Source organism: Numida meleagris, chromosome 4, assembly GCF_002078875.1.
Source record: "Numida meleagris isolate 19003 breed g44 Domestic line chromosome 4, NumMel1.0, whole genome shotgun sequence".
NCBI lineage: Eukaryota > Metazoa > Chordata > Aves > Galliformes > Numididae > Numida > Numida meleagris.
Window position 1 is genome coordinate 23,212,445 of NC_034412.1, and position 21,329 is coordinate 23,233,773.

Here is a 21,329-nt window from a genome sequence, read left to right on the forward strand (position 1 = left end):
TTGCCATCATCCCTACCAAAGGTTTGTCAGGGTTTTTTTCTGCAGCAAAGCCTTTGTAAATGAAGCTGTGTCCTGACTGGAAATGTCTTTAGGCCTTCCTGGCATTCCTGGCTGCCCCTGTGGCTCACAGGACTGATAGCTGATGGGCAGGTTTTGTTCTATGGCTGTTACGGACCTCTTTGCGTCAGGACTCGATGAAGTCATGGTGTGCTGAGCTCTGGGCCCAGCTGCAGTTGGGTGGGCACCTGGCACCTGCAAGGACCGAAATCTGTAGAGCCACACCCAGAGAGCTCGATGGCATTTGGGATCCAAAAGTTATGCTGTTTTTTCAAATTCCCTTATTAGGAAGAACGAGCACTTTTAATTTATGTAATTGCTCGTAGCGAGACAAAATTCAGAGCTGTTTCAGTGCAGGAGCACTCAGAGTTCTGCCAGTCCCCAAGCAGGCCAAACTGTATGAGATTATAAATAAATCTTAAGACTTGGTATTTTTGTTGCATTTATTTTCTTTCTGACTCCTATCAAGGCACCCCCCCATCCTAGCTGAGCAGCAGTCAGATCATTGTTATTGTGCTCTCCCTTTATATGGGAACAAGAGGTCAGTGGATGACATTACTGCTTTGTAAATTTAGAACAAATAAAAGGAAATGCTACTTCACCTAGTGCGTCGTCATCCTGTGGAATACACTGTTCCAGGATGTTAGTCAAAAGCTACAGCTGGAACATAAAACATAGCCAGACCGTGCTCCTAGCAGGCTGCATGTGCCACAGGGACTGCCCAGCCGCATGGCTCAGAGCAGCAGCTGTGCTGTGAGAACTGCTCGGGCTCTTGCCGGGGGGAGAACAGTTTCTCAGGGGGAAGATTGCCGAGGCTCCTTTCGGTGGTGGTGAGGATGGCTTCTTGCTGATGTGGGACGTCAGACTGATCATCGGCCTCACCCAGACAGCACAGAGTATGTAACGGTCTTTCTCCCTGTGATAGTATCCTGCCCCGGGTGGATGTCTGGAGGAGGCAGAAGTGGTGGGATGAGAGATTTTCCTTCCCTGTGAGTGAGAACGTGTTCCTACTTCTCCCAGCACTGCCCTGCTGGGACCAGTGCTACGAGGTGCCTGCTGCACTTCCACCAGTGCTGGCTGCAGGAGCAGCTCTGAGTAGGAAGCACCCCCATCATGGGGTTCCCAATTATCCTCAGTAAACCATTTAAGTGTAACACCACTGCAGGTTAAGCAGAAGCCAGCTTTATGTGCTTGCTTCGTTTCCCCAAAGAGTCGTTACACTAGTTATGTTAAATCTTATCTGTCTTCCACAGTGAAGCCTGATCATCCCAGTCAGTCCTCCTTAGAATGGGAGTGAGGTCTGAAATCATATTCTTCTACTTCCCATCTCTGATAATACTGCTAAATCCCAGTGCAAATGTTGGTTTAGCACTGAGTGATGGGGAATGTTGTTCATAAATTCATCTCACACAAAGCGGTGTTCTATTTACAGTTCTGTAGTTACACAATAGGCCCTTTATTTTAATTCAGTGACTCTTTGTCTGGATGGTTCAAGTATGAAGACCTTGATCTCTTTGTTTGTCCTCTGCCTTACAGGCTTATAATTTTATTTGTTCAGCAGAGGGTTGTCTGATGCTGAACGTGGAGATTTTAAAGCTGATGCAGTGAACGTTTTCAGGTGTTAGAGATTCCTCTGTTTGACTCTCTCCAGTGATCCAGGAAGTCTGTAGCCTCGGAAATGAATTCTTAGCTAAAGTGTCTGCATTTCTGTCTTTTATACCACTGGTTTAGATTTCATGTCATCAGGGTGACTTAAAAAAGATACTTCTCATTTGCTTTTTTTTTTTTAACTGAAAAGAGAAATAGAAAAACGTGCAGCGCTGAATGTGTTCTGTTGATAGTTAATGTCACCAGCTGTTTAAAATTATTTTCTCCCCTCTGCCCAGGAGCATGCCAGTGACTTGCTGAATGAACTGATAGCTCCTCATCCAGATTTGCTCTTTTTGAAGCAATAAAAGGTCCTTGGAAGCTTGGACTTTCCATAGGGTACTGCTGTACATAGGCAGTTACAGATGTTCCAGTGTGGGGCCCTACATTGCTTCCTCTCAGCAGGGCTTCAGAGATGCTACTCATTCTTCTTCAACTTCACTCTGACTATAATAGTGCTGTTTTATGCTCTGCAGAAGGTTTTCCTGGGGTAGCCTTCCTCATGCAGCAGAATCTCAGATGGAAATGCAGTTAACCTCCCACTTCTCTTCCCAAAGAAAAGAGAGAGATTACTGCAATGAACCTCTTTCAGAATAAATATTATCCAAACCAGAGTTGTTTAAAGGAAAATTCAGGAAACAGAGAAGAAATCCTTCAAAGTTTTATTTTTGGGCAATTGTAAATATGTATTTGTTTGCTTGCAGTTAGTACAGATTGTACATTGTAATTTGAACAAAATTATCCATGCTGAAACTGTGTTTCTAATATGGATGCCTCATTAATGTTGGTGTCTGTAGCATGTTTTTTAGGGGCTGGCAGTACCTCTCAGTAAAATTTGTTATTGTAGGTGAATGCTGCAGTCTGTCCTACAGAAAGAAATAGATTCTGAGAACTAAAATCAAGCAGAATCTTCTAGATGCATCTTTTTAATTGACATTACGTATGCACTTCTTACCGCATGCTCCAAGCCATTTGGACATCAACAAGAAGTTTGACATTTGACTTCCGATGTTTTTTAATCTGTTATATGGATCATAATGAAAGAAGTGAGAAAGAGAGAGAAAATGAGTAGTTGGCAGGTCTTATACCAGGGTGTGTGTGGGCGCTTCGTGTTCCTGAGTAGCACCTCTTGGCGTGCATGGGAGGGCACACAGGTCTCATCCGCCTCACCTCGTGTTAATCTTTAGGTTCAGATGTTGCGGAACAATCTGCTGGAAAAGCAAAGCATGTAGACAATTCTTTTTTTTTTTTCAAAGGTGTAAAATGTGGAGGGATGCTGAATAGCCTGAGTTTTGGGAAGGTTTTGAAGTTGACACATATGGGAGTTTTTTTGATTTTTTTGTTAACGGTGCTCAACCTCGAAGCAGCTTTTCTCAAATCCAGGTTTTGCAAACCCTTCGGTAGTGTTCTTATTTAAGAAGTCAGTTGGATGGAAATCAGGACAGAGCTGTATGCAGAGGGAGTATGTTAGTAAGATAACTACAGCGTGGGGAAGAAAGGCTTTCATCTTAGGAAGAATTGATGTTGGTTTATTGTCAAGTCTGGACCCTGGCTGAATGGACAGCCCTGTGGATGTGGTCCCCTGAAGAGCCTGGAGCTTTTATTTCTCTCTGCTGCCGCCATCTGATAAACCAAGAGAGCATCAGTGGTAGCTACGTGGAGGTATGGCAGCCTCCCTGGGCAGATCACATCCTTGACCCAGGGTCTGGCTACCATGGTGCAGCAGCACGAGGGTTAGCCCTGGGTAGAAACACACGGATCTTTGGGATCACTCTTGATATGTCGGTCACTGAGCTGATGAAATGTTGGTTTGTCTACCAGTTTTAGGATTTTGCCCTCCTAAATGCCTAGTGCTGTGCTTTTGGTCTGGTCTACCAAATATGTTATCTGATTTATTAATTGATAGAAAGTGGTGTATTATTCTGTTAACAAAGTATTTTAATGTTGTTGCCTATTTAAAAAATACTTAAAAAAACAACGTATGGAAGGTCTGCACATGCAGTATATTAACTCTGACTGTTCTGTGCTTGATTTGTGTTGTGCTATTACTCGGATGTGAGACATTTCCTTACTCAGTTCTGTGTTGAGAATGAGAGCTAATATCTCTGTAGTTCTGTAAATTTAGCAGAAGAATTAATGTAAGCTGTGGTAGAAGAGAAACATAGTTGAAAGGTGTAAGTGACTTGTGTTGTGCAGCTTATTGCCTCTGAAAATAGCATCAGTAAACTGCGCTTGTGATAACATGTTCTCGCCATCTCTCTAACTGACGTGCCCAGCGTACACATTAATTGTCTCTCTCCCTTCAGATTATCACTCCATGTCGGAAGCTCATCCTTTGTGCTGATAACAGAAAAGAGATGGAAGATTGGATTGCAGCACTGAAGACTGTACAGAACCGTGAACATTTTGAGGTAATGGGGAAAATGTGTTCATAGTACTCTGTGCATCCTCTCCTAAGTAACAGCTTGTTATGAGACATAAAAATAATTATTCCATTGTTTTTTCATTCTTCAGTTGTCCTCCCTGTCTTAATTCACATCTTGCCTGCTTGTTGTTCTGCTTATTTCAGTGTATCTGTTTGCTTTCTGGGACTGAAGACCAGTACTGCCACCAAAAAATAGCTGTCTTGTGTTCTTCCCTCCTTGAAGCTTGTCTCTATATTGTCCCCTCTACTATGCTGGCACAAGCATTCCTCTGCTATGCAATAAACTGAATCAGGGAACTGGTTCTGCTGAAAACTTAATCCAACAAAAAATGGGAAAGGGAAGGATTGAAATCAGCAGATAAGTTCTCCAGCTTTTTTTCAGCCACACGCTTGCTGTGAGACAAGCAGGGGAAGTAGCACAGGAGCAGGAATGAAGGTGCTGCTTCTTCAAGGAATCTCTTCTGGCTTAAAGAGCTTCTTAAGCTACTGTGTGTAAACTGCATGTGGCCAAACTATTCCCTAGCAAAAGCACTGCATTTCTGCCTTTCCTGACTGCAGTGTGCAAGTCTTTCTTCTTTGTTTTTCTTTGTTCTAAGGGGAAAAAAGAAGTCTTGTATCGCTACCTTACATTTTGCCGTAATACGTTTATTTTATCAGTCTACCCAGTACAGCATGGACCATTTCTCAGGGATGCACAACTGGTACGCCTGCTCACATGCTCGGCCAACATATTGCAATGTGTGTCGGGAAGCGTTATCTGGAGTCACATCACATGGGCTCTCATGTGAAGGTAAGAGTGTTGCTTTGTCTCCTGTTTTGGGAGCAGCATCTTGATAGCTTGACGACATGTCCTAGAGGACTTTCAAGAGGAGTATTGTTAACAGTCTGCAAGAAGATGTTGTAGAAAAGTACTGCGGAATAAGCTTGAGAGAGCCACAGACTGTATGCAAAACTGGAGATCTTTTTTTGACCTGATGTTTCATCCCTCTGCTGCTGAATCCATTTTGGCTTCACAGACAAGTTTCACATAGAAGTCAGAATCAGATTCTTGGCATTTTGTTTAAAAAAAAAAAATAGAAGTGGTGATGTTTTCATGTTGATTTTAGTATTGGACTTGATGGTAATATAGCTGATTTTTTTTTCATTGCCCAAATACTGCCATCCCTTAGAAAAATCATACTTCTGAAATTAACAAGGATGTAATTCTGAGTTATCAGATAAAATATTAATAAGAATGCTCCTGTTCATAATAATATTCAAATTTATAAGAACATCCTTGTTAAATGTTTAAATAAATGCCAGGAAGATTGGCTTTTATTTTTTCAACTTCGCTGGAGCAGACATGCCTGTCTGTGCACAGCTCATACTTCTAGCATGAATGAGGCTACTTGCACACTCTGTAAAAGGATGTAGGAGTGTATGACTTCAGAAATTATGCCAAATTGAACAGGGTGATAATGAAGTTTTGTACAAGCAACTGGTGAAATTGATGAGGCAAGAATTAATAGCTAGCTCATCTTACTCAGTATGCTTAGGGATGGCGGTGCTAACAAGGCTGATGTGTGCCCATGCTTCTTTTGGAGCCAAGTATGGTCACTTGGGAGAAAGCTTTTGCAAAGACTGCCACATTATACGTTCTAAAGCTGGATTAATATGTTGTTCTCTTTCTCTCTAGTGTGCAAGTTTAAAGCCCACAAGCGATGTGCTGTGCGGGCCACCAATAATTGCAAGTGGACAACTCTGGCCTCTATCGGGAAGGATATCATTGAGGACGAAGATGGGGTAGGCATTAATCTTAACTCTTCTAGCCTTAATTTGATGTGGAAGCACTGGTATGTACTTTCTGCTCTGTACAAATACCAATTGTACCTTTATGTGTTAGTAATATGGGATAGGCAAGAAATTCTGTGTGAAAAGTCCAACCAAGGCAGTGAGGACTCCTCAGTAGCAGGAGATGCTTGCTGTGGGCTGAGGTGAGTTGAAGTTAAATAGATGGAGGCATAGGGAACCTGGTCTGAGTTTTGGCAAAGATAAGTGAGTGGATGGAACAGTATCTTACTATATCGAATGTTTGATGCAAGTCTTTGTTTCCTGAGTAGGCTAGGGTAAATCACCTGGTCTATGCATTTGAGCATGGTGTAAACTGCCAGAAGATATTTTGGGGTATTTTCTAGAAATTGCCTGTGCTGTCCTCAAAGAGTGCGTGTGAAGACTTGTATCTGTGTATATCTGAAAGCCACAGTGCATCCTGCAGCCTTGAGTTGCGTGCTGGTAAGTCCATGGTGGTTCTCTGCCTCTGTTCCATTTGCAGATCTCAATGCCACATCAGTGGTTGGAAGGAAACCTCCCCGTGAGTGCCAAATGCACTGTGTGTGATAAAACCTGTGGCAGCGTCCTGCGTTTGCAAGACTGGCGCTGCCTTTGGTGCAAAGCCATGGTAAGTTGAATGAACATGATAATTCCGGTAAAAGGGTAGTCTTTGATCAGCTCTGTGTTGTGTTCCTTCAGTGACGTTTACTTAAAATGGCATCTCTAGCAATGCTGACCGTATTTGCTATGAAGGACTTCATTGTTCTTTCTGCAGGTGATAAAGTGTCTGCAAAAGGCAGAAATTTAAATTGTGCTGAAAAGAACAACTGTGATGCATAAAATTGAGACCTGAAATTAATACCTGGCTTCTCTGCAAGCTCATTTTCTTTTGATAGTGAGCTTTTGTAGAAGAATCTAATTATTCTAGATATGAATCAGTGCTTCAGGTATGGGAAATCTTAGATTTTAAAGAGCCGCTATTTGACATTTCTACAAGTTGAAAAGATGCAACAAAAAAAGATTACAAAGAATACAAAGCTATTTTGATAATAGTAGTTTCCTTTCCCACTGCAGTAGGTTTCTTTTGCCTAACCACTGTAGTGGTATGGGTCTTGCTATGTTTCCAGTCGTCTCTGAGATTAATAAGGGAAGTATTACAAAGCAGGAGTTCATAAAATGTTACAGGAGGATGCTCAGACTCCAAACAAACCCTCTGTCTTGCAGTCTTCTTGGGCTAGAAATGTCTGAAGAGTCTTACTCTACTTCATGTTTACTTTTGTGTGGCTTTATTAATCCCTTCTCTCACTTCTTGTGTCCGTCACGTGCTCCTGCCTCGTCTTCTTGAATTCCCCGTTTTTTCTTTCATTGCTGCTTTTGATCACAGAATCGTAGACTGGCTTGGCTTGGAAGGGATCTTCTAGTTCCAGCCTCCTGCTGTGGGTGGGGCTGCCACCCACCACATCTGGCTGCCCAACTGTCCAGCCTGGCCTTGAATGCCTCCAGGAATGGGACATCCACAGCTTCTTTGGGAGGCTAAGATTTTGAAAGCACAGCACTTGAAGGCTCTTAAAGCCAGATAATTTGTTATCTGGTCCTCTCAAAACTCACAATGCTAGTCTTATGAATTCAGATGTTGGAAAAAGTACATATTAATGGAAGGAGTCGAGGAGAGTTAGTAGAAGCCTGATTAGATCATTCTTTAACATAACTGAATTGATTGACATTTCATAGGGGTCTTTCCCTCTTTGCTTCCTTCTTACCCTTTAAAACTTATTGTTGCATGATACTGAGTTATACCACCGTTCCCAAAAGGATCTAAAATGAATTTGTTTGTTTGTTTCAGGTTCACACAGCATGTAAAGAGTTGTTGCCAAGCAAGTGCCCTCTTGGGCTATGCAAAGTATCTGTCATTCCTCCTACTGCTCTTAACAGCATTGATTCAGATGGTAAGTATCACTAGTAAGTAGTGCCTTCTTTCTCTTCCTCTCAGTCACAGTCCTTCCAGTTAACACTCATAATGCCAAATTCTAGTGACTTAAAATTCTGCTTTTGGTGCTGCTGAAATTCCAGACTAGAAGATCTTGCTGAAGTATGGTGTTGAGCTGTTTGCTTTGCTTTTGCGTTCAGTTTATTACTCTGTAACGTCACTATTTGCTGAGCTGCAGCTGTTAACATTTATGGAGAACCAACTGTATTGCAGAAGCAGTTTGGGAGGGCTGGGGAAGCTGAAAAATTTGGCATAGTGTTAGGTGATAAGTGTGACGTTTGGCAGCATGAGCTATGGTTCTTGCTGGATTCGGGGCTGTGCACATTTGGCATGTACCCAATGAGTGCCATAAGCACAAAGAACGTATTAGCTTTTTCAAACTGGGGTATGTAGTGTTGTTTGTTTGTTTGTTTTCTCACTCTATCTCTTGGCTTTTCCTCCCTCCCCCTCACATCTTTCCTCAACTCAGGTTTCTGGAAAGCGACTTGCCCACCTTCTTGTACAAGTCCTTTGTTGGTCTTTGTCAACTCAAAAAGTGGAGACAACCAGGGAGTAAAATTTCTACGAAGATTCAAGCAGCTACTGAATCCAGCCCAGGTATTTGACCTTATGAATGGAGGACCTCACCTTGGGTAAGCAGATAATATGTAGAGGTGTTCATTCCTTGTAAATACCAGCAAAGCATGTGGGATTTATTTGATTATAAGGTCATCCTCAAATGTAACAAAGAACCTATTCCTGAGAGAAGAGTGGATGTGTGTGAGGTTTGAGGGAGTTTTCACCTCTCTGTGTTCAGTGTTATTGATTAACTCAAAATATGCTGTTGAAAAAGACTGTTATATCCATTCGTCAGTAATAGCAGAGCAGCTTGGGGGACTTGGGGGGAATTCCGGCATCACTCCCCTGGAAGAAGACCAAGCATGGAAGGACAAAATCCAGAAGTCTGAAAATGGACTTGTAACAGGCATCTTGATACTCTGTCAACGAGTGTTAAGTTAAATCGAGTGAACAGTCAGATGTAAGAGATAGCAAATAAATATTATTAAAATGAGATATATCCAGACGTAGCTTAGCCTGGTAAGTGTGTGAAACATCCATCCCTTAATGATTTATGGCAGTGCTGATAAAAAGTCACTTATGAATGCTTTCAGTTGTTTCTGCCTAAGGATCTAAGTGAGATATCAGGTTTGTTTACCAGATTTCACTAGACTATCTATTGATTAAAGAAAATGAGAAGAGCTGTGGAACAAATTATTATGTTTCTGCAGCTCTGTTTAAAAAAAGAAGTTTGGTCTCTAGTTTGCTCCCTCTAAATGCTTTTGTTGCATCAGATTTGAGTAACTTTCTCATGAATCAGTGTTTTTTATAGTACGAACTAACACATGATGAACCTCCAGTCTATTTTTCTGTATTTAACTCTAAGTCCATGACTATGACCTGCAGATGCAGGGTGCTAAATGTAGGAGTGTCCATTCTGGGATGAGTGATCACTAAGATCTGCTCCGAACTGTTGTTGGTATCATAAGAAGTTGTTCCTTGCCATAGTGCATTGCAAAAGACTGACCTTTAAAACTGCAGTGTGCTATCCAAAGGATGTGCTTGGCTAATAAATAATTTACAGAAAACTTTTAAAATTAAATATTTTTCTTCTTCCTCACCCCAGTTGAAGTGTGCCTATAAGGAGGAGCGAAGAGAAGGGAAGGAAAGCTGTGGTACATACTTCTCAAACAGCTGCTCTTGTTTGCTTTTTTAAAAAGGAAGTGATGGTACAGATCAAAGGCTGCTTCTTAATAATTTAGATATTCCAAACTTGTACCAGCCAAACTGTACCATAAGATGTTGTCATTGCTGATAGATGTGTCGGTAATGCTTGAAGAAGTAAGGATTTTCATGTATTACAGCAAATCCTGTTTAGGCAATAAAGAATAGATTAAAATAAATAAAAGCAGGCAATAGTTCTGGGAGGTGCGTTCACCCAGAGGCACAGTTTCAAACAGCTTAAGGAGAGGTTGTTTTTGCATCTAATATTCCAGAAAGAGTGAATAAGAGAAATTCACACTTGTCTTGGTGGAGTGCTGTTCACTGCCTGCAGGACAGACGAGGCGCCGGAGAATTGATTGATGTTGCTTTCCCAGAAGAAACACCGAATCTTGTGAGGCTTTTTATCCTCTTGCAGTTGTCTGCTTTCTGAAAAACTGCGTCAAGTTCCCACTCTAAAAGTCTCGCTTTAATTAGCATGGCCTTGAGCGTCGAGTCAGTGACATCAGAGCGCTCTCAGCAGTGACAAATAACTAGTGTTAGCCTGAACGCAGCAAATGTGCAAAGAGGAATTAATTCAATGGATAATAGCTATCACATGCTTGCTTCCTCTTCTGTTCAGACAAAAGCGCCTTGCTTTAGAAGAAGAGTATGTCTGGGACATATTTCTATAGTGAATAGCCGTTGTAAATTGCTTAGCTGTATTAATAATTCCTTATTAATAATTATTTGCATTCATTTGTAATCTGACAGTGGCCTGTGTTCATTGTGAAATCAGAGCCTACTTTAAGTAAATCTGACGTGATCCTAACCTGGATTAGAATTGTTTATCATTCCTTTCTGTAACAGCTGATTGTTCGTGTTTCTTGATTTCTTTTCTTTCCCTTCTCTGTAGTTTACGCTTATTCCAGAAATTTGACACTTTCCGAATTCTGGTTTGCGGTGGGGATGGAAGTGTTGGCTGGGTTCTCTCCGAAATTGATAGCCTCAATCTTCACAAGCAGGTACCTGCTCCATGAGCCTGATTGGATATAAGAATAAAGTAACAACAGCAGAGAACTTCTGTTGATCATACAGCTGTTTTTGCCCTGGGACTGAAGCTGCTGAAAGCTCACCACAGCTGTGTATTTGCAGTAATTTTCTGCAAGCAGCAGCACTGGGCTAATTGATTATTCCTATCCACAGTGCTCCTCAGCAACTCTCTTGTATAAGAACCAGTTTTTAGAGTAGCTCTGTGTTAGACCTGCTCTGTTGCCAGCACGAACTTATACTTGGAAAGTTCTGCAACTAGAAAACAGGGATTTCAACAATGGTAACACTTGTCATCTATTCCCTTTAATTCTCATGCTGTTTCCAAGCCCTGGGATACCTAGCAACTTCATTGGAATAGAGATATCATACAGCGTTTAATTCATTTCCATTTTGTCTTGGAGATGGCTGTGCTAATTTTACAGAAGGGGCAATATCGCCACCTGATGGCTAAATTAGTCCATCTGTAGGATGGGGTCCCTCCTTTTAGCAATGTGCTCTGAGTGGTGGTGGTAATACGTTGCTCACTCAACTAACAACTTAAGAGCAGAGAGGACTTTTTGATATTTGCAAGCTCTTCTGACTGTTTTCTTCATCCGGTTGCTTCCCCTCCCCCTGGGACTAGCTATTTCTCAATAACCAGTCTTTGTAAGGAAACAGTCATGTTACTTTTGGCTGTTTGTGGTTTGTGTTTTTCCATTTGAATATCAATTTTTGTTTCCTTTTCTCTGATGCAGTGCCAGCTGGGAGTGCTGCCACTGGGAACAGGGAATGATCTTGCTCGCGTATTAGGCTGGGGATCCGCTTGTGATGATGATACCCAGCTCCCACAGATCCTGGAAAAGCTGGAGAGGGCGAGTACCAAAATGCTGGACAGGTAACTAATCAATGCTGAGCTGCATCTGCTGGACTTCTTAGTAATTCCAGATTGAATTTTCTTTGATAATCTTCTGTCACCTTTTATCAACAAAAGATAGTCTTGCTTTCTATGTCATTGCTGCAGAATTGTAATGAGAAAATTTGTCATGCTGTCTGTTGTCCAGAATTTGGCCCACTTTACTTTAGGAATATAAAGCCAATTACACTCTCTGTGCTTTCTTTTCAGTGCAGTTTTCTTATTCTTGAGTGGGACTTTGGAATAAGGTTAACTCTAAAATAGAGTTCTTGTCAATTTAGTTTGACAACCTCACACATGTGACGTTTCAAACTGGTTTTTCTTGGGAAATTTGAAAGCAATTTCTCTTGAGTTTGGCTTTTAAATGAAAGCTGAACGCAGAAATGGACATGTTTTCCTCTTGATATAGCCTGTATATCTTCATACATTTTAGAATGTCTCTTGTCTTTAGAATTGTATTTTGGCCTCTAGCATGTTGAATCAAATAATGCCCACTGAATTGCTGTGAGAAAGGAAAGAAGCAAAGAGAAGGTGCTTGTGCTCTGGGTTATTTGTTCATAATGCTGTCCCTCGTTCAGCCCCTGTGCAGTTTCCGTGCATCCCTGTGACTTCCTTACATTATTCATGCCCCTGACAAAGTGCTCTTCATGCTACTTGAGTTTCTAACCTGTTAGATCCTCTGGATAAAGGAAGAAATCATCTGCCATGTGGTGACAGCTATTGTGCCTCCTTTTCAACAGGTGGAGCATTATGGTGTATGAAACCAAACTCCCTCGCCAGGCCTCCAGTTCCACAGTCACTGAAGATTTCAGTGAGGATTCTGAGGTACTTGGCAAGATGCAGAAAGGGCAGGGTCTGGGAGCAATAGCCTCAGAATGGACAAGATGAGAGGCAGTGGTTGAGTTCAGATGGATGTCGTTGGACCTACAGAGATTCTGGGGCTTTAAATCAGTGAAATATTAGAGGAGGTTGAGGTTAATCAGAGTCAACAACCATAGTGGGGGGGATGCTTTGGAGCAGGGGAGAGGAAATAATTGGCTACTCTGCTCTCATGACATTATGTTGTTGAAATTGTGGAAAGCTGCATAGCAGTCACAGGAACCATGATCTACTGTCAATTTAAACAGTGGGTTTCTAGAGATTCTGAGAACTGCACTGATGATGATTTATAGGTTCAGAATTAGTTTCTTCATCACATTCTAATCTTCAGTGGGTAAGTAAATCCTGGACCGCAGAACTTTTCCAAAGCAAAAAGAAGCTATATAATGATAGGTACTCTCTGGGGAGCCAGATGTAAACATCATGTGCTCTGATGTTGGGAAGCAGCACCCCAGTGGCTTGTTTCTGACTGTCACCAGGTGCAGAAGATTCTCTTCTATGAAGACTCTGTTGCTGCTCATTTGTCCAAAATTTTGACTTCTGACCAACATTCAGTGGTCATCTCCTCAGCCAAGTGAGTACTTAAAGAAGAATTACTCTATTTGAAAGTTACACTGTGAAAATCCTGAGACAATCCTTGCATGACTGTGTTTTCCTTACCATCTTTGTCTAGGGTGCTTTGTGAGACTGTGAAGGATTTTGTGGCTCGAGTAGGGAAAGCCTATGAGAAGGCAACAGAAAGCTCAGAGGAATCAGAGGTCATGGCCAGGAAGGTAAAACTGAAAAAAAGGATACGGCTTCCTACTTCTGACGTGGAAAGCTGTTGTTTTTAGAGAAATAGGATAGCAGCAGCTCAGCAAGCACTAAAACCTTGAGCTATCTAGATCTGCTATTGGTCCTGCTTAAAACTTCTTCTTCACCCTGTAGTGCTCTGTCCTGAAGGAGAAGCTGGACTCATTATTGAAGACACTGAATGATGAATCTCAAGCATCTTCATCTCTGCCAAACCCTCCTCCCACCATTGCAGAGGAAACTGAAGATGGTGATGGGTCAGGCAGTGGTTGTGATTCTTCTAGTGACCGGTCAGTGGGCTCATCGTGTACTGCACGACCCCAGATATTTCGCCCCAGGGAACAGCTCATGTTGAGAGCCAACAGCTTGAAAAAAGCCATTCGTCAGATTATAGAGCATGCAGAAAAAGGTAACTTGTTAGGAGTCCTGCTTGTGGCTTATTATGGGCTCTTGAGAAGTACATGTTTCTGTTATTCCACAAGAGAGTGGAGTTCTTTATTAACAACAGCTTTCCTTGGCTAGAGAAACTGTTTGGTAGCCTTTGGTAGGCTGTCTAATTCCATCTCTGCTAAGTCCACCTGTTTGAAACATTGCTTGGTAAATGAGTCTGAAGTTCAAGATATGTTCTCCCCGAAGAGCTGGTTTAGGAAGTCACTACCCTCCCACACTCTGTTCATTTGGGTTTCCTGTCTGTCCCCACCCATACCGCAATTGTGTCAGCGCAACTGTTTGTGTGGTCTTGCTGTAAAACAGATCTGAAAATACTTGGGAAGAAAGTATTTTAAGTATTTTAACTTGGATTGTTTCAGAAATCTCTTTATAGTATTGCCTAGCAAGACAGTGCAGTGGTACAACTGAAATGGCAATGAACTGTTGCACAAGGCAGGAGAATGCAGGAACTTCATAAGCAAGCTTTGTTAACTGGAAAAATGTTAAAATGTTGCACTCTGATACAAATGAATTCTGTTCCTGTGTTAACTTCCCAGGCAGGTGACCTCCTTTTCCCACCTTGGCCCTTGTCTTATTATGACCCCAGCCGCTCACACCCCTAGCTCTAAGTTTCGTTTTCTTCAAAAAGCAGCCGTCTCACAGATGTTAGTCATAAACTTGGTGGTTTAACTTAGACCAAAGGAAGTATTTAACAGCTTCTTACTGGAGATAAAAGAATTGAAGTTGCAGACCTGTGTTCGTGTACACCTGAATATGCGCTGTGGAGAACAACTATGTAGTAAGTTACAAATCATTGCAGCGTTACTTGAATTTCAAGCGCTGCATTGTTGTATGCAGCCTTTGCTGAAGGTGAAGTTATATGAAATGATGGAAGTTGAGCAAACAGCCTGCTTCTCTGAAGTAGAGATCATGACCTTGGTGCTGCCTCACTTTGCTGCTGCTTACCTTATGCTGATTTGATGCCTTTTGGAGTTTTTGGGGCCCAATCAGTTTGCTTAATCCAGCAAGAAGAATTGATTGGTTGATTAATTGATTTGCTGGTCTAGTAGGCTGGATTTCCTTGTGGATAGTTCTCATGAACTGCAGAGTCAGCACAAGGTGGGGAGATAGACTGCAAAAGAAGCAAGATTTGTTACCCTTCAGAAGCAGTGAGCTGATAGCTCAGCTGCACCCTGTGAGGGGTTGCTGGGGAGGAAGCATTGTTGTTTACATTTGATTACTTAAGCAATGTGCTAGCTTTAATTCTTGCCAGCTCTTGGGCAAACTCCAGTTATGTTTCAAATGTATTTGTTCAACTTGTCCAAGCTGTTTTTCTTCTTCCAAAGAATGTGACTTGATTCTTTTCTTTTGTTTGTTTTTTCTTTTTACCAACTTCCTCCTGATTGTATGTGTCTAAGTGTCCTTTTCACGTGAGTTGTCTGATTGCTTTGCTACAGATTAAGCAAACAGAAAATTCAGTTTAATCAATCATTTAATATCGCACTGGTTAGAATTTCTGGCAGTGTATAAATGTGAATAAGTGGAAGCCCATCACTTGCAGCACAGTTTGCATCTTGGGAAGCCTGACCAAAAGGCTTAAAGTTGGATGCTTCTGTTTAGAACCTCATTGCTGAAGCTCTCTGTAGAGAAAACAGAAGACTAAGCTATCCCAGTTCAAAAGCTCTCCAGATCAGCGTTTAGGTGAGGCAGATGATATGGGAACACTTTTTGTTATTCTTCCATACAAGAAATCAGCAGTAGGATGGGACTCTAAAAGGTCTTATTTCTGTCGGTGGGAGGTGTCTTCTTATTAGAAAAGTTGTAATCACCTACTTTCTTTTTCTTCATAGCTGTAGATGAACAGAATGCCCAGACCCAGGAACAAGAGGGCTTCCTCCTTAGTCTCTCAGCCTCTGAAGAGGGAAAGGAGCTTAGGAATGAGGACAAAATCTCCCTGCAGTCATCACACAGCAGCAGCTATGGATTGTCCAAAGGGAGGAGCCAGCAGAAAGGTACTGCTTTCGGGGCTGCCACCAGGCAGATCTCACCTGCAGACTGCAATTTTTTTTGTTGTAAGAAGTGAGGGATGTGTTACGTGTATTACCTTCCACATTCTGTTCTCTAATTGGCTTTGCATATTTTTGTGCTCAACCTTGTGCTCATTTGCATCATTTTTTGATATGTTGCTGATGACTGGTCTAATTTCTTAGCATATGGCACCTGGGATTCTGAAATTTTCTTACCACTTAGCAGTAATCTGCATTCTCTTCGCTTCCAGTGCTTGGACAAAGATGGCCTTGAGAATTTTTCATGTCATCTACCTCTGATGACTTTTCCCTGTAAGCTCCTGCTATCCTTTACAGACGACAGAGAACAGAATCCAGTTTGCTTAAATAACTCTATTATGTGAATAATTTTAGAGATCCTCAATCACTCCAAGTTTATGTGGAACTTAACTGAGTATGAACTGCGAGCCAAATGCACTGTCTGTTGTGCTGCTGGCTCTAAAACATTTTTCTCATCTCTGTTTCTAATATTTGCTTGTCACATTTCTGCACCTCCAATCTGTGAGGTTTTCTGTCTACAGATCTTTCTCTTAATGACAGTTTCTGTCACCTCTTGTACAGTGGCTAGAGTGTTTTTGTCATTGACTGATTCTTAGCTCAGTCTCACTGGTCAAGTTGTGCTGTTATGTGATGGTCTGAATCACATCATGTTTGTCAATAGCCATGTTTGTGTTATGTTTTACAGCATCCAAGTCTCCTTGTGAGAGACAAATAAGCAAAGGAAGTTTATCATTGGGCAGTTCTGCATCTCTTCCTCCCCAGACAGGAAACCGGGACAACTTGCCAATGCTGAACACAAAAATTCTCTACCCAAGTAAGTGTAATACTCACCGCTATTCATTCAAGCAGCCAACTGGAGTATGGTTGACAAAACAGCACAGGCTTAAGCCTCTGTATAAAAACATGAAATTTTTCTGCCTGATGTCCTTTTGCTGGGTCCACTTGGAAATAAATCTATTTGTAGATAACTTTCCACTAGAACAGAACAGTGGAGGCATGGAGGGATTTGTAATAATTTTCAGTTTGCAGCTGAGACCTAAACACAGATTTTTTTACTAACACCGTGCAGTGGCAGAATTTATGTATCAGTTAAAAGAAGATTCTGAGCTCAAAGGGAGCTTGAGAAGGCTGATAAAGTGCCAGGCAGCTGAAAGAAGTTTCTGGAAAGTGGCAACTGTGGACTGGGAGGAGTAATCTGTGTGAAGGAAGGCTGCACAAACCCAGCAGAATTCCAGCCTCATGCATCTTGTGTAGCAGCTTCTCTCCATCACTAGTGCTGTCCTTCTACCTCTTCCCCCCAATTACTGATTCAGACTGTTTCTTCTGGAAGCAGGCTATTTTCTCTCTCTTTGAAAAAGTTAATGTTTGTGTGTTGCCAACTAATAATTTTAGAAGCTGGAGGCAGTAATTCTTGGGTGACAAGGAGAGTAATTTTAGTCGTCCTCCTCTCCTTCTGCTACTTGAAGCAGGGATGTTGCATTTCTCACCCTGGAGCAGAGTAACTACTGTAGTGAATACACTCTCATTTCCCATTCACATGTGTCTGTACAGTTGTGCTGTTGGCCTCAGGTGATATCCTGTCACCCAACAGGCAATCCCAGAAACTCTTCTTGTAGAGAGTGCTGAGCCTTCTGGAGTGGAAGCACTATTGCTAGTTGCTTTCCACAGTGAGTGACTGGAGTTAACGTAGTCTGAGGCTGAAATTACATATTTTCAGTTTGCTGCTATCACCCTAATATCTTCCCATTATCAATTTTCCTACAGATATCCGTGCTGGCATGTCTGGGTCTTTGCCTGGGAGCTCTGTCATCAGCCGCTTGTTGATCCATGCTGATCCCTTCAACTCTGAGCCTGAAAATCTGTGAGTATGCCCAGGATGTTGAAGTCAGTGGGTATTGTGTTGACAAATAGAGTCATTTGGAGATCTAAATAATGGACTGCAGCAACTCAGAGTTATGTAAATGAAATCATATGCTGGTGCCAGTGAGGGTCATCTTCTGTAGTTGTACGTGCAGTGACATATCAGACTCACCGTAGAAGACTTTTAGGTTTTAGGTGAGAATGATACCCAAATCAGTTTTCTCCCAGCACTCAGAAGTGACTCCAGCTTTCAGTTGAGCAGGCAGGATGTTGCGGGGGAATCAGTACCATCACAGAATGGAGGTCAAAGAAAGCTCATGGACAGGGCCGTGTGGGGAAACAGGTGGCGAATGTGAGGTGAATTCTTTCTAAAATCATTTCTGCTGAGCTATTTAACAGAAAAATTTAGTTAAATGCAGATTTAATGCTTTTTTTTTTTTTTTCCATGGGTTTCAGTGCCCCTGAGATTAGTAGTGGACACTTTTGACCTTATTTGTCAGGCTGTCTCTAATTAATGCTTAATATATACATACTTTAGCAATTAGCATTGCTTATGTTTTTTGAGGCCTTTTTCACAACTCCAGTGACCAGGAACATTGCTTTTTATAACTGAAGTGGCTTTGGAGTATGTTTTGGTGGCGAGGGGAGAATTCCTCCACAAATCTTGTGGCTGTGAAGTACTGTGGTCAGAGGCTGCAGACTGGGGACCTCTGCTCAGTTGCCCATTTTGTGGTTTTAGGTTTTAGGCACTTCCCAGCAGTGCTCATCTGACATGTTGGCATGCAGCCTTCTTGTTCTTCACCTCTTTATACAAGGGAATTATTAGGTGGCCAAGTGGGGCATGTGAGACATATACCACCTGGTATGTAGACTTAGAAATTAGAGTTTTGGGGTTGTTTGTTTTTTTTTTTTTTTGCTTTACAGTGAATGTTACACAGAGAAGTGTGTGATGAATAATTACTTTGGGATTGGACTGGATGCAAAGATTTCTTTGGACTTCAACAACAAACGTGACGAGCACCCAGAGAAGTGCAGGTGGGTTTGATATTGGCTGACCTTTGACTACTACCAGAAGTGACTGAAATCAGTTTGTTTTCATATGTGCTTTTGAAGCCAGTTGTCTGAAAGTGTGCTGAATAGATACATCATCAGTCTCAACTGTGTGATCTTCTTTCTTGAAGGTTAGAAAGAAGGCTTGAAATCATGATGGAGGAGGAGATTTTCTAATTTCCTACCAATTCATTATGCTGTTGTGGATCTTTGAGTAGCTACATCAATGTGGATACAGTGCTTTGGTTCTATTTACTTTGTGTTCTCACGCACAGGTTTTTCTCCTGGACTTACTGTTTAGCTCAAAGAAGAGCACATCTCAGCTTTAAGATACTAACTTAATACAAACAAACCACTGTATCACTCACAGACTTTGGCCTTTAAAATACCTAGGCAACTAGAAGATGGTTTGTGTAGCATGGGATCGCTACATTTGCTTTACATGAGCTAATATTGCAAAACACTGTTGATGTCCTGGTGTGTGAGACTGACCCCTTCTGTGCCATGGGAATCTGTTTTTGTGTCTGGTAATACGTGTTACTCAGTAGTCTTAAATTCCTACCTGACACTTTTTTTCAAGGTGAATATTCTCCTAACATAAGTGATGGTAATTTTGAGTGCTTGATCCTTTTGGAAACAAAGTTCATTTGTATTTTAGGGTGTAGGAGGTGCCATTTCAAACTATGTGGATGCTTTTGCCTCTGAGTGAAAAAGTAAATGCCACTCCTGACCCTTTCTCTTTTGTTTTGCTCCCTTAGAAGTCGTACTAAAAACATGATGTGGTATGGAGTACTGGGGACCAAGGAGCTGCTACACAGAACATATAAAAACCTGGAGCAGAAGGTGTTGCTGGAGGTGAGGAATTAGCATGTCCTTCTGTTGCTAAAGCTGGGGTACCTAATTGCATCTCCTTCAGACTCTTAGATTTTTGGCATGGTGATTCTCCTTGCTGACTTTAGGATGTTTCCCTTGCCTGCTTGATACAATGTACTTGCTGTATCTTTGCAGTAGCTGGAAGAGGCTTTTCCTAGTTCTGGAAAATAACTTGTATTCTCAGCCCATTATAAGAAGTGTCATCCTGTTGGAAAGTAGTAGCCACCCCAGCTCCTTGTTAAGCATCATAATTAGGGTTGTTACATTTGGTGTCTCATGTGAAAACAGCATTTTAGATGGTAGGAAGGAGGGCTTTTAATTTAACTATGCTATAAGGTAGATCAAACAGGAAGAATAAATATTCCTGTATTGCTCACCCACAGCATAAATGACTGTAACAGGGAGACCCTCATCACAGCAGACTGATAGGTAGTTCAGTAGTTTAGTTCCCCTTTCTGCCAAGCCTCTCAGGTATTCCTTTTGCCTCTTTGGGGAAAAGAAGCAACAGTCTCCCTCTACAACCTACCTCTGCCAAAGGAGAGGTGGTTCGTGAAACACAAATGAATGCGTTCTTTTACTTTGTTAGATGGAAGAATAAGCTGAAGAAACCTGAATTAGTTTATTGCTTAGCTGTTCCATGCAGGCTCTTTCAAGTTCTAAGAGAGATACTGTGGCAGTAGAGGTTCTCTACTGCTGTGCTGAAAGTAATGATGCCTTCTTTTCTGTACAGTGTGATGGGAGGCCAATCCCTTTGCCCAGTCTCCAGGGAATTGCTGTACTCAACATTCCTAGCTATGCAGGAGGCACCAATTTCTGGGGTGGAACCAAGGAAGATGATGTGAGTATTCTCTAAGATAGTTCAGGAAATGTTTTAATTTGCTGTTGCTTCTGGAGTCACAGCCGGTGAGAACGGCGCTTGGAAGAAGAGGACAAGGGGCATGTGTGCCTGTATTTCTTTTGTGAGTTGAATAGAATACTGAAAAGTCAATATTCTGCAGCTTTGCACCCAAGCAATCTGTAGTGATTCAGAAAGAAACCAGATGCTGTCCTGAGCACTTCACTTCCAAGAAGTGTGCTAAATTTTACTCAGAAGGTGGTGAAGCAATGAAACAGGTTGCCCAGAGAAACTGTGGGTGCCCCATCCCCAGAAGTGTTTATGACCAGGCTGAATGCTGCCCTGGGCAGCCTGATCTGGTAAGAGGAAGCCCTTCCCATGACAGAAGTTGGAATTGGATGGGCTTTAAGGTCCCTTCCAACCCCAGCCATTCTGTGATTTTGTGAAATTGACCTTCTGCCCTCAGTCTGCCTGAGGAATAAAGCCCCTTGAAGTCAAAGGGAGCTAGATCCTATCAGAAACATTGTATTATTTGAAATGAAAGAAGTACCTATTCTCATAACAATAATTATTCCCGTGTGGATACAGTCTTTGTTAGAATTATTATTAGCTGCCATTGGAAGCAGAGTGGAAATATTGAGGCTCCTTTTTATCTTTCTGGTACCGCTGCAAATCTTCACCTTCTAGCCTCATTGTTAATTCTATACAGATTAAATAGCACAACTGAAAACTAAGCCCCAACTCTGCACCAACTGGGGGGAAAAGAAAACCTCTCTAACTGAGCTGTATGTCAATAGAATTCTCTCTCCCTTGTGTTTGACAAGACATTTACAGCACCTTCCTTTGATGACAAGATTTTGGAGGTGGTAGCCGTGTTTGGTAGCATGCAGATGGCAGTGTCACGAGTGATAAATCTACAGCATCATCGGATTGCACAG

At 41.9% G+C, this 21,329-nt stretch overlaps 1 protein-coding gene across 11 annotated transcripts in view; it reads left to right on the forward strand.

Annotated features, from left to right (window-relative positions):
* DGKD (diacylglycerol kinase delta) overlaps positions 1-21,329 on the forward strand; it is a 57,618-nt gene that overhangs the window by 24,609 nt on the left and 11,680 nt on the right. For 10 of the 11 annotated variants that reach the window (XM_021394933.1, XM_021394939.1, XM_021394934.1 and 7 more), the window contains 19 exons: positions 4,011-4,115; positions 4,787-4,919; positions 5,805-5,911; positions 6,441-6,566; positions 7,782-7,884; positions 8,395-8,557; positions 10,579-10,687; positions 11,450-11,589; positions 12,348-12,432; positions 12,966-13,060; positions 13,160-13,259; positions 13,414-13,687; positions 15,558-15,719; positions 16,459-16,587; positions 17,538-17,634; positions 18,558-18,668; positions 19,442-19,538; positions 20,287-20,394; positions 21,216-21,329. In XM_021394933.1, the coding sequence (XP_021250608.1) occupies positions 4,011-4,115; positions 4,787-4,919; positions 5,805-5,911; positions 6,441-6,566; positions 7,782-7,884; positions 8,395-8,557; positions 10,579-10,687; positions 11,450-11,589; positions 12,348-12,432; positions 12,966-13,060; positions 13,160-13,259; positions 13,414-13,687; positions 15,558-15,719; positions 16,459-16,587; positions 17,538-17,634; positions 18,558-18,668; positions 19,442-19,538; positions 20,287-20,394; positions 21,216-21,329 (2,358 nt within the window). Of the gene's footprint in view, positions 1-763; positions 954-4,010; positions 4,116-4,786; positions 4,920-5,804; positions 5,912-6,440; positions 6,567-7,781; positions 7,885-8,394; positions 8,558-10,578; positions 10,688-11,449; positions 11,590-12,347; positions 12,433-12,965; positions 13,061-13,159; positions 13,260-13,413; positions 13,688-15,557; positions 15,720-16,458; positions 16,588-17,537; positions 17,635-18,557; positions 18,669-19,441; positions 19,539-20,286; positions 20,395-21,215 lie in introns of those variants that run through there. The other variant, XM_021394944.1, reaches the window with a different exon arrangement.